At 38.1% G+C, this 17881-nt stretch overlaps 1 protein-coding gene and 1 long non-coding RNA gene across 3 annotated transcripts in view; both read left to right on the top strand.

The window, feature by feature from the left end:
- The first annotated feature begins 2734 nt into the window (after window positions 1–2734).
- Window positions 2735–3646, top strand: LOC137633774 (uncharacterized). Its single transcript, XM_068366018.1, has one exon. The coding sequence runs from the start codon at window positions 2735–2737 to the stop codon at window positions 3644–3646; it is 912 nt and encodes a 303-aa protein (XP_068222119.1).
- A 3174-nt stretch (window positions 3647–6820) lies between these two features.
- LOC137634034 (uncharacterized) overlaps window positions 6821–17881 on the top strand; it is a 34940-nt gene continuing 23879 nt past the window's right edge. For both annotated transcript variants that reach the window (XR_011042434.1, XR_011042435.1), the window contains exon 1: window positions 6821–6888. This is a non-coding gene — a long non-coding RNA (uncharacterized lncRNA). The remainder of the gene's footprint in view (window positions 6889–17881) is intronic.

The following is a 17881-nucleotide window of genomic DNA, read 5'->3' on the forward strand; positions in this document are numbered from 1 at the left end:
TTCGTCAAGGAAAAGAAACCAAAAGAGATCTCAACAGATTTCTGTTTATCTTTCTTTATTCATCTCCATGAACAAGGTTTAGCAGCCAACACGATCTCCACGTGTAAATCTGCCTTGACCAGACCCCTACTATATGCTTTCCAGGTGGACTTCTCGAATCAAATCTTCAACAAGATCCCTAAGGCCTGCGCTCGACATCGGCCCGCAGCACCTCCGAGGCCCATTTCTTGGTCCTTGGATAAGGTTCTTCATCTAGCCTCTACCTTGAACAATGAAGATTGCTCTCTAAAGGATTTGACTCAAAAGTTGATAATCCTATTTGCACTAGCCTCAGGAGCCAGAGTTAGTGAAATAGTGGCCCTTTCGAGGGATGATGGCCACATTCAGTTCACAGACTGCGGAGAACTGAACCTTTTTCCTGACCCAGCGTTTCTCGCTAAGAATGAGCTGCCCACCAAAAGGTGGGGTCCCTGGAGAATCTGCCATCTGAAAGAAGATGCATCTCTATGCCCAGTAGAATGCCTAAAGGTCTATTTTTGTAGAACTTCAGACTTTGGGGGAGGACAGCCTTTCAGAGGAGAAACCTCAGGTTCAACATTGACCTTGAAACAATTAAGGGCAAAGATCACCTATTTCATTCGCAGAGCGGATCCAGACAGCACACCCGCAGGTCATGATCCGAGAAAAGTTGCTTCGTCTCTGAAATTCTTTCAGAACATGAGTTTTGAAAGTCTTCGCTCCGATACTGGATGGAAGTCATCCAGGGTTTTCTTCAAGCACTACGCGAAACAAGTGCAAGAGATTAAGCATTTTGTGGTGGCAGCAGGTAGTGTACTAAAACCTGCCGCTTGATTTCTGCGAAGAACAGTGCATTAATTGGGACTTTAGTGAAGGGTGTACATGGTTTCCTCCTACGGAGTGACATGTTTAGTGAAGTGTCTAAGTAGTGACACTATGAACTGTTCTAAGTATAAGGTGAAAGAAGCATAAAAGACATACACATGTGCCATGCGTATAAGTACGCAAGTGTTGATGAACTGTAACGACAGAAATGTGAAATAATGAAATACTACGATATTTCCTTTACAGTGGCTTCATGTTTCCTTTCCAGATGAAACAGCTTTTTCTGTTATTACTATTTTATTATGCTTTACACAATATTTCCAAAAAATTTCTTTGATTTTATATTGTATTATAAAGTGAACAGTATTTTTGCTATCTATTATTTAGCAATAAACACTTCTTTGAATTTTGCGTCTCATTTTGCCCTACAAATTCTATGCATGCTATATAAATAAATGTGTCAGAGCACTTATTATCCTATTATTTTGAAAATATTCTGAACATACTCTATATCTGTTCTAAGTGAACAATCTGATAATTATGTGTTATGGTATCAAGTATCAGTCCCTGGTAATGACTGATTTTATATCTGATTGATTTACTGACTACAAATTTCCTACACGAATGAAAATCTGTCTACCTTGCTTACAACACACCAAGTGGACCAGGGGAGGTGTCAGTAATCAATACATAATTTCTTCCTTTCAGAATACAAACTATGTTTTACATGTATATGATGAGACTAATATACAAACTGGTTTGCTAGATTGTTCATTGAACTTACAATCCTTGGGTTTTTCCTAGAGTCTCCCATGACTCTTCCCTGTAGGGTGCAGGAAGCACTGACATAGTCCATGATCAGTTGAAAGGTGTATGACGGTAACACCATGTGTCTCTAGGTCTAGATGACCAAGGAAAATTTATCCCGCGGTTATTGGCACTATTGGAAATCCACAGATACATTAATGCTCTGGTAAACTTCCATCAGGACGACATGGCCTGAGCCCAAAATCTATTTTTGGGTGAGGTAGCCATGTCGTCCTGATGGACCCACCCTCCTTTTACAAAGGATGAATGGATCCCTCCCAAACGTCCTGTATCTGTAGCACCTCGCTAACTCTACAAAGAATGACAAGATGGCGCTGGGATGTGACGTCATACTGGCGCCCAACTATAGTACATGTAGGAGTGTTGCCTTAATTTTAGACAGTGCATGTTCAAGTACCGTTTGTGGGAAAACATGGCTTCAGGGTTATTTGAGTATATTGAGTGAGGAGGATAGGTTGTTAGTCGAGACCACAGATAGTAATAGGGTGGTCAAATTTGGAGGGGGTACTCAGTTGAAGTCTCTTGGGGAGTGTAGTCTACCGGCTTCCTTAGTTGAGAATAAGGTCATAATTAAAACTGACATAGTTGATTCTGACATTCCTTTATCAAGGCAGGCTATGGAAACTGCCAAGGTAAAGATGGATATCGAAAATGACTCTGTGGAGATTTTAGGCAAACCAATAGTTTTGAATATTACTTCTTGTGGACATTATTGTATTCCTCTTGGTAATGATGCCAATGTTGAGAAGCAGGAAAACGCTGCGAACAAAGGAATCACTCATCAGATGACGAACGAGGGCACCATAGGGGGACAGGATATGTAACCGCTCCTCACGATACGTCCCTAATTATACACGATATCTTCGGATAGCCGTTCTGGGGGTTAGAACCCCGTGATACCTGACGGTTATTCTCTTGTAACATCACTCACAGAAATATTATAGAGTAGGAAGCTGCCGGAAGGAACCTTCCATCACGACGACATGGCCATCTCACCCAAAACTAGATTTTTCCTACGTCAGAATCCGTTTGTTGAGTGATGCTGGGATTTGGCGGGAACAGTATGCCCGTGATTGGGAGAGAATTGAGAATAACTGTGTTTTGTGTAAGCAATTTAAGAGAACTCCACCTAGACCAGTGGTTGGTTTGCCCATGGCAAAAAAAATCTAATCAGGTTGTTGCTATGAATTTGAAACATTGGCAGGGGGGAAAATGGATTCTTTATCTTATAGATATGTGGTCTCGGTACACACAGTCGGCTTTCATAGATAGGAAGAAAACCAGTAATGTGATTCATCAGATAATGAAACTTTGGGTGGGAACTTTTGTGGTTATGGAGGGGGTTTTGCATGATAATGGTGGGGAATTCAGTTCAGATGAGATGAGGGATGTAGCTTCAGTTTTAGATGTAAGGATTAACATACCAGCTGCTGAAAGTCCGTTTCAGAATGGGTTGTGTGAGCGAATACATGCAGTCACTGACATGATGTTTGTTAAATTAAAAGTTCAATATCATCGAACTCCTATGGAAGTGTTGTTGAAGCGGTCGATTATGGCAAGAAATTCCCTCCAGATGTGGAATGGCTTTAACAGCCACCAGTTGGTTTTTGAGGAAAACCTTAACCTTCCAAACATCATGACTGATAAGGTTCCTGCATTGGAGGGCAAGACCATCAATGAGGTTTTTGCTAAGCATATTAGTACTCTACATTCATCTAGGCAGGCTTTCATACAGACAGAAGCCGAGGAGAGAGTCTGGAGGGCTCTGAGGAGTAAGGTTAGGAAGGCAGAGCAGATTTTCCAGCCTGGTGATTGTGTGTTTTATAAACGGGAGGGTCATGATCGATGGCTTGGGCCTGGGAATGTGATTTGTCAGGATGGTAGGTTGATCTTTGTAAGGCATGGGAGTGCAATTGTTAGAGTATCACCAATTACACTTATTAAGCAGGGGGTTGGAGTTCAGTGGGGAATTTAAATCTGATGGTGCTGGGAACATAAGTAATAAAGCTGCGGGGTTAGATGGTGATGGTGATGTGGAGTGAGACTTGACATCGTTTGCTCAGTCGGATTTGAGGGAAGCCGATACTACTGGTAATGGGGTTGAAAGCAGTGAGGTGCAGTCAAGAGGTGCCAGTTGAAGCAGAAAATGAAAGTGAGAATCGTTCAGTTCCTAAAATTAGACTTTGAATGCGGGAGAATGATTGTTGGAAAATATGTGCTACAACTTACGAAAGCCGAACAGAACACGTCGCAGTGTCAGGAAGCAAAACAAGCGGAGTTGAAAAGACTATGTGACTTTGGCACTTATGAGGAGGTACCTTTTTGGGGGTCAGAAGTGTATTTCAACCAGGTGGGTTCTGACTAGGAAGGATTCTGGGATAAAAGCACGTTTGGTGGCGAAGGGTTTTGAGGAAGAAAGTACTTTTCAGAGTGATTCCCCAACAGTGGGTAAAAGTGCCATCAGATTGCTTTTGACAGTGGTAGCTAGTTTGGAGGGGGAAATAAGAACTACTGATATTGAATCGGCTTTTCTTCAGGGAAGGGACCTTAAGAGGGATGTATACATTCATCCTCCTTGTGAGGTAAGAGTGGAGGGTGTCTTGTGGAAACTAAAATAAGTGCCTGTATTGTTTGGGAGATGCTTCCTGACAATTTTATTTGAGTGTTAGGGAGGAGATACAAAGATTAGGATGTCAACCGTGTGTTATTGAACCAAGTTTATTCTACAAATTGTCTGGGAAGGGAAAACTTGAGGGCATTTTGTTTACTCTCATAGATGACTTTTTGCATGTAGGTACGAGTGTTTTTAGGGAGAAAGTTATGGAGCCATTGAGAGAAAGGTTTCTTGCCGGTAGTATGGAGGGAGGTCATTTTTCTTATGTCGGTTTTAGAACAGTGCAAAGTAAACAGGGTTTTTGGCTTGATCAAAGTAGTTATGTAGATAGTGTGGAGGTGGAGCAATTAGATCAAGAAAGGCTTTCGCAAAGGGGTTCGGAACTTTCAGCACTTGAGAAGACAAGTTATCGGTCTATTGTAGGTGCCATCAATTGGATTGTTTTGGGTTCAAGACCTGATAGGGCTTTCAATTAGAGTGAATCCTGCAACCGTGGACGATTTAGTTAAGGCTAGAAAGGTTTTGAGAAGGCTACAAGAGAGTGAGTCTTGTATTCTGTTCCCATGCATAGATAATCCTTGGTCTTTGTATGTTTTTACTGATACACCATCAGCTAATTTACCTGATGGTTTTAATAGTTCTTTGGGTATTGTTATTTTCATTACTGATGGGAATAGATCAAGTCCTCTTACCTGGCATGCAAATAAGAGAAAGAGGGTAGTTAGATCGACCTTGGCCGCTGAGACTTTAGCGTTGTTGGAAGGATTGGAGGAGGCACTTTATCTTAGATCAATGTTGGTGAAAACTGACACCAGTGCCGTAGTTCCTGTTGTCATTTATGTGGATAATAAGAGTATGGTTGAGGCTATTTATTCTACCAAACTAGTAAGTGGTAGAAGATTGAGAATCAATCTTGGGGCAATAAAGGAGATGTTGAAAAATGACGTAAAACAAGTCAACTGTTAACCAGGATCATACCAGCTTGCTAATTGCCTGACAAAAAGGGGGTTATCAGGTGAACAGTTGCTTACTGTATTTCGTACTGGTCGCTTTGGGAATATTGAGATCTAAATGTTGTTGCTTGGTTGAGTGTTGTCTTGTTGGTAAGTTCACTCACATATTTTACGATTAATGGATCCTTATTTTAGATGTCTTGTGTGAACAAGAGTCTAGGTTTTAAACGTGGCTGATTTTCAGTCTTGAAATTTTATGGAATTGTAGCTAAAGGTTTTAGTTTTAGATATTGCTGGTTTTGAGTGACCTTTTTGATATGACATTGTATAATTTACTAGAAAATAAAAGAGAGAGGTGAGGCTAGAGAGCAGGTGGTCTTTCTTTAGCATGGATCAAGGTGTCACAGCGAGAGCTCTCCCAGGACAGGTCAACTTGCAACATACTGTGAGTATACCCTCAATCAGAAGGGTAATTACATAACATCTCCCTTCATTTAAAAGGTAATATTTGTAAACATAGCAAAACAAACAGAGGCTAATGCAGGTTTATATGGAGTCTATAGCCAAACTATAAGTCCTAGATCTTAAAATACTATCTACTTTCAGTGTATGGTGATATTTTTATTATTGTCCAGTGAATCTTACTCAATTTATATCACACAATTATATAAGTTATGGAAGATAATATTCTTAGAGGCATTAACATTTGAAATTTGTTAAAATGACTTCCTATATAAATACAAAAAAATATTCGTGGTCGTTAAATATATTATAGTTACCCTTAAATAAAGTTTTCTTTAAATCAAAACTTGTACCATTTTCTTTTTCTTAAGGCCACTAATCTAGGGGTAACTTACTTATAAATTTCACTCGTATACTGAATATCAATTAAATATCAAAATAAATTCATACGAATATCTCCTGAATTCCTATTATAATTCAATTAATCTATTAGAAGAATATTTAAATATATCGTTAGTAAATTACTATAATTTTAGCTGATGAAAAGGCTATAGAAAACAGGCTATGGTGAAGGTCTCTGATTGGTTAAAACAATTCTTTAACCAGGGGGCTATTTTGGGGAGAATTTCTCCCCAAATCTCGGAATTTTTAAAGGTTTTGAGGATATTGAGTGTCTGAACTCCCTTAAATCTGGTAAATGTAAAACATTATCTAAATACTCATGAATAATTATCCAGTCTTTATTGAGACTTATAATTAAAGTGAAGGACTTAATTACGTTTTATTGTTTTCCAATGGTATGACGCTCATTGCAATTAGAACTTTATCAATATATCCTTCAGAGCACAAACTGAAATCAGAGCATAAATTTATCATTAATAAAACAAAATATACTGTATGTTGTTTCACAATTGGAACAATTAGAAATAAAAACAGAATAGATTATAATTACAGAAGATACAGGAGTACACTGTACAGCATTTCATAAGCTGTAAATTTAATTGTGTTGAAAAATGCCTGGAGAAACTACTTCTGGTCAGGGGAACTTTTAGGGATTGTCTAGGGATGTTCCTGACTGTGTAAACTGTAGAAGAAGATTCATTTCTCAGACGAAGAGAGAGGAAGAAGGAACCAAGCTAAGTCTAGTCTTTTAACTTGTGATCCTGCAAACAGTGAAGGCTTCATTAGGTGAGGAGGGACACATTTTACAAGGTTTTATTAATTTTATTATGTTCTCGTGGTATCTTTAATGACTCAAAATACTGGAGATTCGAATATATTATATGTGTTGTAGGTTTCCATGTGTTAAACCATCGAATTTCTTTAAGGGTCTTTTATTGGTGAAGAAACTTTATAAAAGACATTTCTCAAAAGTGGCCGTTTTAGCTTGTGTTGGTAATACCATTAATCAGTGAGTGGTTAATAAATGAGATTCTTTCCAGATGTGGCTTTAACTTTACAATTAATGAGATGGTGTATAACTGTAGTTGCTGTGTGGTTATAGTTCCAGTTAAGGAATCTGTAATCACCTATAATTGAAGTTGTTACTATAAGAGTGAATTGAGATAATAATAATGCCTGCATCCATAGGCCTAGATTTTAGAATCCAAATCAAATGTCGATCATTTTTATGGAATTTTTGTTCCCATGGTTAAAATAGAGGGTCGTACCATTTTAATATCTGCTCAATGTTTTATTAAAAACCGACAGAACTTTTTAATCACATACTTTGATTTAATCTGGTAAGAAATATGATTAATTATTTTTCACTTTTTAAAAGTTGTGAATATGATGGTGTAAACTATAGTGAAAACTGTGATTTGTGCAAATTATTTTCATTACAAAAGTGTAAGGAGGAAAAGAGAGTTTCAGGTGATGTGTGTTAGAAAATTATTTGCTAATTAGCTAAAATACTGGACAACTCTACATTCACACGTTCTTTATTTTACTAATACAGAAAAATAAATGATTTGATATAATTTTGCATACACATGCTGTATGAATTCACATATATCATTCATTTGAATACAAATACATATAATCCTTATGACAAATATATACAATTATTTTGCTTTAAGGAACAACCATCGCCTCACTTCCATTAGTTTGAAAGTCTTTGGCCAGCCACTCCCACCAATTAAGCTCTCTCTCTCTCTCTCTCTCTCTCTCTCTCTCTCTCTCTCTCTCTCTCTCTCTCTCTCTCTCTCTCTCTCTAAGCATCAAATCCATTAAAATATCAAATATTTGGAAGTGTATCCCAAGATATAAATTATTTGTAAGTTTAGTAAGTCAGCCTCATATCAGCTCAGCAAATGCACTTACACAGAAGTGTCTGGTAAAAAAAAGAGGCTTAGTTTTGACCTTAAGGTACCCTATACTGCCAATATATTTAAATCCAAGTTAAAAGAAAGCAGTAAATTACTGTGATAAAAACACAAGTAGGAACACGGCTTTTTTTATTCAGATTTTTAGAAATTATTCTTGTGAAAACCTTTATAGAAACGATCTATTTTGATAGCAACCCTATTTTTTTTCCTCGTCCATTAGCGGACGTATAATTGCCTAATTACCTCATTAGTAATGACTAAATTCTTACTGTAAGGGGGGGGGGGGGTTCCTTGCCTGTTTTTCGACCAACCAGACAGAACTGGTTTTCTGTATATTTGTTCTTCGTTTAAGAGGACGGACCTACTCGTTGTCATTGAATTTTCAAAAAAATTTAGTCTGTAAATGGAAAGCCTTATTCAGTAATTAATATTAAGTCTTCCTTCAGTATCAAGGTAAAAAGTTGAATGTGTTTTACATTAATTAATTTTGTTACTAAATGATGATTAGCTTTATTTGCGACAATATTGTGGAGAATTTTTTAATGGTTATGTTCTGAGTGGGAACTTGGTCCGGGAAAGTCTCCTTATAACAGTTACACAAAGTTCAACAGGGGAGGATAGGAGCACTTACTCTCGGGGCACAAACACCCTGCTAATACTTTACTGTCACAATTCACTAACCATCACTCAAATACAAAAGGGGGAATTTACTGTCCAGAGGCCGGAGTACTCCACACGTAGACTATATATGTAATTTTATGGCCTACTCTAGCTTTGTCAGGTCTATAGTCATCTCATTCTCAGGCTCTGTTCCGGCTCCGTCCCAGCTACCCCAATGAGATGCTGGACAGTTATTTTACGTTAATGTAAGGTAGACAAAATCCAAAATGGGAGCAGTGATGTAAAGTAGTTTAAAAGTTTAAAGATAAGGATCTTTACCTTCGAAGCAAATATATTAATGCAAAGTACCTCGCTGTTACCACCTATAGACTTACTCTTTAAATATTGGGTATTTTGTCCCGTAATCAACTATTCATTTCACACATTAAAATAAATGAGGGAGCAAAAATACTAAGGAGGTTTGATTAACCTAATATTGATTTATTTCACAAATTTACATAAAAGAAACGGGCATCTGAACAAAGACAAAAATAGAATGATAAAGAGAATGCAAATTAAAAGCAATTCAAAATTATAAAGATGATGGTTTAGACACGCGGTCTGCAATAATCAAAATGGGGTCTGGCACGTGGCCCACGTGACCCAGAGACTATGCTAGTCTCCAAACAAGAAATAATAATGGAAAAATATTTACACACAATCCCACCGCACACAGTCCGAATAGTGTAATTAGCCAGGTACCCTATCAAGTTAAAATTAGTCTAAGCTAATAAAAAATGGGGGAAAACTAAATGGCCATTGATGTAGTACCTGCACTCCTTTGAAGTTTAGTCCTATGCCCGAGATAGCTGTTGACCTGGTTGTTGCACTAATTGGCACGCTGCACTCTTGCCTGGCTCACCCCAAGAATTCTCACTGTGGCTGCAACTAGGTACACCAGGGACCTCTTCTCAATCTCTCCGACCGGCAGCAACAGGACTCGTTGGTGAGACACGTTTTGGGAGAGAGGGTGCGAGGGGTGAGCCAGCAGTGGCCGGGTTCAATGACCAGGCAGGTCAGCAGGCCAGGGCAGCTTTTCGTAGAATGTGGCCGACACTCCGGTCGAAGAGATCACCTGGCTTCACCTTTCCAGACAGGTGAGGAGCTCGATGCGTATGGTAATCCATTGGGGATGCCATATCGGGACTTCAGGACAGGGCAATATTTTCTTGCAAGGAGTGCAGAGGAGGCAGGATTTTGTACTAAATACTCAGATAAATCTTGCTGCTCTGAGGGAGGTTATATATACAACAATCCTACCTAATCTGGCTTGCTAAAAATTAATATTTAAAATGATTAATTAGCAATGGACTGGTACGATGGGCATACATCTTAAAATTAACAAACCTTAATTGGTATTGAGAAATATAAGATGCATTAATTTAGCATTATTGGAATTTGTATCAAAAAGGCAGTTTATGAATTTAATCTCGACCCATGTAGTTAAGGAAAGAACCAACATACGCCGTGGTTACACTAAGGCCCTCTAACGTGCGTATCTACGCTGTGACGTCACGAGCATGGCGTGCGCCACTGTCAACAAGTTTAGATTAGTTCTCCCTATGTTTCGTTAAAGAAAACTAGATGTAGGAGAGAATGTTTAAGGGGTAGCTATAGTATTAGTAGAAGATATCTAAAAATACGATTAAAAGAAGAAGAGTGAAGAAAATTCTTCACACCCTGGGGATAAAGGGGAGAAAAAAGGGAGAGGGGTTAGTTCCGGCAAATGTGATTCAACTACTTGTTAGTATGAGTGAGATAAGCTTACTGGCTGAATGAAGAGTGAAGTCGTTCTTCACATCAACGTCCGTTTAAAGTTAACAAAACGTTGTTAACGTTAATTGAAATCAATTGAATCAAAAGTTATGCTTTCACGTGAATTTGGGGAATATTGAACTACGCAGGCAATGCTTCACGGAAGCGTTAAGTTAAGCATATGATCAGTTTTAACTTTAAACGTACGATGCAATAATAACAGAACGATTAAAAGTACTCAGTTCTTCCCACCCTAGGGGTACGGATAGAGCAAACAAAACGTAAACCAATATCGGTCGAGTTCAGCAACAAGTCAGGCCAAATAACAAATTAAAAATTATGGGGGTGAATCCCAATCCCGGTCTGACACCCAACGTTTTACATGAAATGATTTTACAAAGAAAATTACTGGCGTAATGAAAACTTTGTATTCATCGCCTGACAAAAGGAGAAAAGTTACTTCCTTCTCGGCGTTTAAAGGTGAAAATTTGCTTGACACTAGCCTGAATGATAAATCGAGATGAACTAGGTCTATGGGGACATCGTATTTATGACAGCTTGGGTCTTGGATGTCGTCTTTAAGAAAAACGTTTGCAAGGGGAGCAATTAAAGGAAAAGTTATATTCAGCACGAGCTGAAGGATGTCAGGGGGATTATGGCAACATGACAAGCTGTCAATGCAAAAATTAAATTTACGCTTTGAGGTTAAAGCAAGTGATTGACTGAAAAAATGCTGCTGTACGACTTGGCAAAAATAATACAGGTTTAATGTGACGTCATATAGGACTGAATAAAAATAATGAATGATGTTCATGGTACCGTTATCCTCAAGCAAAGTGAATCGTAAACAGGCTCTAAGCTCCGGTGCTAGGTCTACATGTGTGACCTTCGCCAAATCCGCCGTCAGTGCACAAGGCTCATTTCTGACAACTAAAGTCTTAACCTTGCGATCACACGGCTCTTTCTGAGGGCTGATTTCAAATCCTGACGGGGATGTCTTAGCGTCGACACGGGTTGGAGCGGAAGTTACTGGCTTAAAGATAGGACGATCAGGCAACGTGGGCACTGGTCCATGGAATGGTACGGTTTTAATGAATGAATCTACTACCGGTACAGGCCTCTGCTGGCCATCACGCACACGGTTAAGTTGTGGGGTATATGAGCTACCACGAGGGGGGTCCATGACAAGACAATGAACGGTATTTCCTCCGGGACGGACTGTCACCGGCGGCAAAGACAAAGGGGGTTGAGGGCGATGGAACGCTGGTGGCTTAAGGTTTGGAGATGAGGACGGAGCACGTGTGACTGACACAAATTCACTAATCGTATGCCATGTTGGCAACATAGTATTGAAATGTGACGATTTTACTGGTTGGGGAACTGAGACAAAATTATGAACATTGTGCTTGACTGCCATAACATTAAAAGGATCAACTAGGGGATCATTAATGACATTTTCAACGGGACGTGTCACTGAAGGTGTCGTCCTCGTTGAAGAACAAGACTGATTAGGTTTAATTATTAAATTGGGATGAGCCATGAGGCTATTAAAAGCAATCTCAATTTTACTTGAACAGGCAGCAAGCACTGGATAATTTAATTTAACAATGGGATGGTCGTAATGACGTCTCCAAAAATTCTTGTAATTAAAAAGTTCATCTCTTACTTTACTAATTTCACTTTTAAAATGACCCACGGCTTCAGGACCCATGTTGGGAAAATCTACTGAAGCAAGAGCATGAAGTGCTATGTCTGCGTCCTCACACACAAAGGTGAATGTCAACTCCTGTTCCTCAAGCCTAGCGTTAATCTCCTCGGGGCTGAGCGTTTCCGCCTTGGGCGGTGAAGGGTTGTTTACGTTAAACATGAAGTCCGCCATCTTGGAATGACCACGTTTTGATGAACGGATTCGTAAAAGCAAATAAGGGGTAACTGAATTTCAAAAGATCATGAAAATGAAACTTTACAAATTTACAAGGTTGATAATTGAACATTTAAATTTACTCATGATGGGGGAACAAGTTAAATGGACAAAAAACATATAAATCATGAAATTACTTTAAATTTCAAAGTGACCGGGTCCAACAAAGCAGACGATGCCCAGGTCACGTGACGTTAAAGACTTTGCTAAAACGAATTATTTACGCACGTGGCGATAAATGATTGAACTAAGTTAGTTGTGAGAAGCAAAACATATGAGAAAGCGCTAGGGCTTATAAATGCAAAGATTTAAGTTGAAAGTTAAAATAACAGGTCGAGGCTGACACTGTTGTGACGATTTCACAATTACGGGCGCACTAAGGCAGCCACTGATCTATTCAAAATGTAGATTGGCGCACAAGGCAGCGACTTTAAAGAGCACTCTCGTGGAGGCTAAACAAATATAAAATTTCCCTCACGCGGAGGTAAAACAAAAATATCCTCGCTAAAGGACAAAAACAATATTTCCTCGCTAAAGGAAATTAAATTAACTACACGCAGTAATTTACTTACGGTAGCAAACAATTACGAACCCTTAGTTTGGGCTGTAAACAAGATCCGCCATCTCGGAACAAACACGTGGAATGAAACGGACTTGGGGTTAAGTTTCTACGTTACTCGTAAGAAGACTTAAAATTATGTTACGCCAATTCGCTCGGTAGGACAAGGACACGTGCTAGGTATACGGGAACATTAGTTAGAAAAGTTAAGGTTGGTTAGGGAAGGTAAACGACACAAAGGAAGGTAGACCAAGGTACAAAATGTTACGAATTAGATGCTTAGCTAGCAAAATTAGTTGACAGGACGAGTACACCGGCGCTCTAGCTGAGCAGTAAACACGGGCGTCTGAACAACAAAAAACCTTAGTTCAAGTAGCTTAGAACTTTCTGGTATAAGTGGATTCCGCCACACGTGGGTGAACGGATCCGAGACAAAGTGAAGTTCCTACGACAAATTCTAGTCTTTCTGTAGAGAACATTCAAGCAACAAATTAACCTGGTTACGTAGCTCTTTCCTTAAACACGTGGTCGATACAAAAAGATCATGTTGATTACAAATTTCTCTTCCCAATTAAAGTCTGGGCATTACATATTCGACAAACTGGCTGTGTGCGTGTGGGTAAGTGATATAGCGAGTTACTATATGCTTAATCAAGCTGATTAATTACGTTAATGCTTCACAAGTCAAAGGTAAAAGATCCGGTTCGAAGGACCACTCGTGTGGAGAATTTTTTAATGGTTATGTTCTGAGTGGGAACTTGGTCCGGGAAAGTCTCCTTATAACAGTTACACAAAGTTCAACAGGGGAGGATAGGAGCACTTACTCTCGGGGCACAAACACCCTGCTAATACTTTACTGTCACAATTCACTAACCATCACTCAAATACAAAAGGGGGAATTTACTGTCCAGAGGCCGGAGTACTCCACACGTAGACTATATATGTAATTTTATGGCCTACTCTAGCTTTGTCAGGTCTATAGTCATCTCATTCTCAGGCTCTGTTCCGGCTCCGTCCCAGCTACCCCAATGAGATGCTGGACAGTTATTTTACGTTAATGTAAGGTAGACAAAATCCAAAATGGGAGCAGTGATGTAAAGTAGTTTAAAAGTTTAAAGATAAGGATCTTTACCTTCGAAGCAAATATATTAATGCAAAGTACCTCGCTGTTACCACCTATAGACTTACTCTTTAAATATTGGGTATTTTGTCCCGTAATCAACTATTCATTTCACACATTAAAATAAATGAGGGAGCAAAAATACTAAGGAGGTTTGATTAACCTAATATTGATTTATTTCACAAATTTACATAAAAGAAACGGGCATCTGAACAAAGACAAAAATAGAATGATAAAGAGAATGCAAATTAAAAGCAATTCAAAATTATAAAGATGATGGTTTAGACACGCGGTCTGCAATAATCAAAATGGGGTCTGGCACGTGGCCCACGTGACCCAGAGACTATGCTAGTCTCCAAACAAGAAATAATAATGGAAAAATATTTACACACAATCCCACCGCACACAGTCCGAATAGTGTAATTAGCCAGGTACCCTATCAAGTTAAAATTAGTCTAAGCTAATAAAAAATGGGGGAAAACTAAATGGCCATTGATGTAGTACCTGCACTCCTTTGAAGTTTAGTCCTATGCCCGAGATAGCTGTTGACCTGGTTGTTGCACTAATTGGCACGCTGCACTCTTGCCTGGCTCACCCCAAGAATTCTCACTGTGGCTGCAACTAGGTACACCAGGGACCTCTTCTCAATCTCTCCGACCGGCAGCAACAGGACTCGTTGGTGAGACACGTTTTGGGAGAGAGGGTGCGAGGGGTGAGCCAGCAGTGGCCGGGTTCAATGACCAGGCAGGTCAGCAGGCCAGGGCAGCTTTTCGTAGAATGTGGCCGACACTCCGGTCGAAGAGATCACCTGGCTTCACCTTTCCAGACAGGTGAGGAGCTCGATGCGTATGGTAATCCATTGGGGATGCCATATCGGGACTTCAGGACAGGGCAATATTTTCTTGCAAGGAGTGCAGAGGAGGCAGGATTTTGTACTAAATACTCAGATAAATCTTGCTGCTCTGAGGGAGGTTATATATACAACAATCCTACCTAATCTGGCTTGCTAAAAATTAATATTTAAAATGATTAATTAGCAATGGACTGGTACGATGGGCATACATCTTAAAATTAACAAACCTTAATTGGTATTGAGAAATATAAGATGCATTAATTTAGCATTATTGGAATTTGTATCAAAAAGGCAGTTTATGAATTTAATCTCGACCCATGTAGTTAAGGAAAGAACCAACATACGCCGTGGTTACACTAAGGCCCTCTAACGTGCGTATCTACGCTGTGACGTCACGAGCATGGCGTGCGCCACTGTCAACAAGTTTAGATTAGTTCTCCCTATGTTTCGTTAAAGAAAACTAGATGTAGGAGAGAATGTTTAAGGGGTAGCTATAGTATTAGTAGAAGATATCTAAAAATACGATTAAAAGAAGAAGAGTGAAGAAAATTCTTCACAAATATTAATTTATGAAAAAATGGTTATTAGTGATGCCATGATTGCCTGAAATGTCGATGCTGTCTTTAATACTTTGTGGATTTGGAAAATTTGAATCGAAGGCGAGAATTTAACTCTGCAATAATTACCAGCAAAAATATTTTGACTTTAATAGTGGTTATAAAGGATCAGTTCTGTTTTTTAACCATGAGAGAATGAGTGGAGATGCTGCAACAATTATTATGTTAGTTTAAAGGCCTACATATTTTCAATGAATTGACTGTTCACATTTGAAATTGTAGGAAAGAATGACGCAAAAGTTTTCGAGCATTGATTCCACAATCGTGGAATGTAGGCTGTGACATCATACAGCAGTGACAATTTTTATTTCAAGTTAGAATTTAGGAACCGAATTCAAGAGTACTTCTTTGTTAAATTATGCTTACGTTTCTAGGTGATATGGGCAGTCTTGCACGAGTTGCTCAACTTGTTCATTATTATTATTATTATTATTTTTATTATTATTATTATTATTGTTGTTGCTACGATTATTATTATTATTATTATTATTATTATTATTATTATTATTATTATTATTATTATTATTATTATTATTATTATTGTTGTTGTTGTTACGATTATTATTATTATTATTATTATTATTATTATTATTATTATTATTATTATTATTATTATTATTATTATTATTATTATTATTATTACATATGTTAATAAACATGGATTCTCCTGAAACATTCATAAATCTAATTAACTGGATACTATAAATTGCTTTTCATATATAGTTCCGTTTATCGTATACAGAGTCTAAGGTAATTTTGCATAAAACACGTTTCATGTTTATTTTCAATTTATTTCATTTTCAAACAAAGCCACGATTTAGGTATCGTATTTTTCCTTGCAAGTTTTCATACGTAATCGTAAGAAATTAGGACGAATTTCTTGTGTAATTCTGAGAAGAGAAAATATATTTAGGAAAGCATTTATTGATACGATTTATTTTCCATTAAGCTCCAATCAATGATGTCTTATCATTCACTAAACTCTTAGTATAATCAAAGAGGGGGAGATTTCATTGTCTGTTTTTCGACCAGTAAGGCAAAAGTGGTATTGTAAATATTTGCATTTTGTTACGAGGACAGGACTACTGGTTGTCTGTGAAGTTTGAAAGAAAATCAGTTTTTAATATGAAAATAGGAAGCCTTATTCTCTTTTGATACCAAGATAATAAGTTAATTTTATTTTACATTTATCAATATTCAATTACTATATAAGTAGTTTTATATTGACATTTCTGGCAGCAATATCCTGTTCATGATTGCTTAAAACGTCAATACTGTCTGACCATTAGTGGATTAAAACTTTATTCGAAGGCGTGACAATTTATATGTATTTTGTTTCAAATTTTGTCAATGTTTGTGGTTGTGGCAAGATGAGAGAGTTTAGTAATAAAAATAGTATATTGATATAAAAGTATTTTCTGTGTAAAGAAATGCGTTGTTTTAACTGATCTAGAATAACCAACAACAAAAATATGTTTGACCTGGCTCAAGGTGGTTGTAATGGACAATGCTTCTGTTGAGTTTTAACCCTGAAAAGATTTTTTTTAGATGTTATAACAGTTATAAATGTTAATCCAACTTGGCGTACAAATTTGACAGTGTACAGATACTGGGATAAGTAATGAACTGAATGTTCACATTTGGCAATGCGGTACAAAACAAATTGAAAAGTGATATCTCAGTATTGGTTCCACAATTGTAGAATTCTATAGTACGTGTCTATGTTGAATCGCATATTTGTGTTCATAGGTTATGTTGGCGATCTCAGATGTGTTGCTCATCTTGCAATAATCGTGGTTTTATCTAGAATATATTCACAAATTGCCTTTGTTTATAATAATCCTTTTGTTTGTGGTTAGTGTGTGGTCTAGCCCGTACTGATGATTGTAAATGTTCTCTTGTTTACTTCGCCCAATAGAGTGCTTTCAATGACGTCACTGGGAATCGCCGGCGGCCATGCTGGAGGGCATACAAAGCGAAAACATGGCGGCTGCTACAGCGAATATGGACAATGAGAGCGACTTTGTCAAACAATTGTCGGGTGATGATGAGCGTTTTTACAAGCAGAAACTCGATCTAATTGATGGCCTAGATCCATACCAGATGCAGAATTCATTCAGTCAAAATATTGAGGATTTTCCCAGTATTTCATACATTGATATGGTGAACTACTTGGTACTGTCGGCCAACCCAGAACATGAGTGGGCATACATTTCCATTGAATAATCTGCTTCCAGAATTCGTTGTTTTTCCCTTTAATGCTTTTTAGTCCAAAATTAGATAAACACTGGGCCGATGAAGAGAGTGTTTATAATTATAATGCTAATATTGATCATTTAGCCTAACCTTGTGTATTATAATTTTTGATT

The sequence above is a fragment of the Palaemon carinicauda genome, chromosome 43 (assembly GCF_036898095.1).
Source record: "Palaemon carinicauda isolate YSFRI2023 chromosome 43, ASM3689809v2, whole genome shotgun sequence".
NCBI lineage: Eukaryota > Metazoa > Arthropoda > Malacostraca > Decapoda > Palaemonidae > Palaemon > Palaemon carinicauda.

Excerpts from the sequence above, each read along its gene's own strand:
- LOC137633774 (XM_068366018.1), top strand. The coding sequence starts at position 2,735 with ATGCCCGTGATTGGGAGAGAATTGAGAATAACTGTGTTTTGTGTAAGC.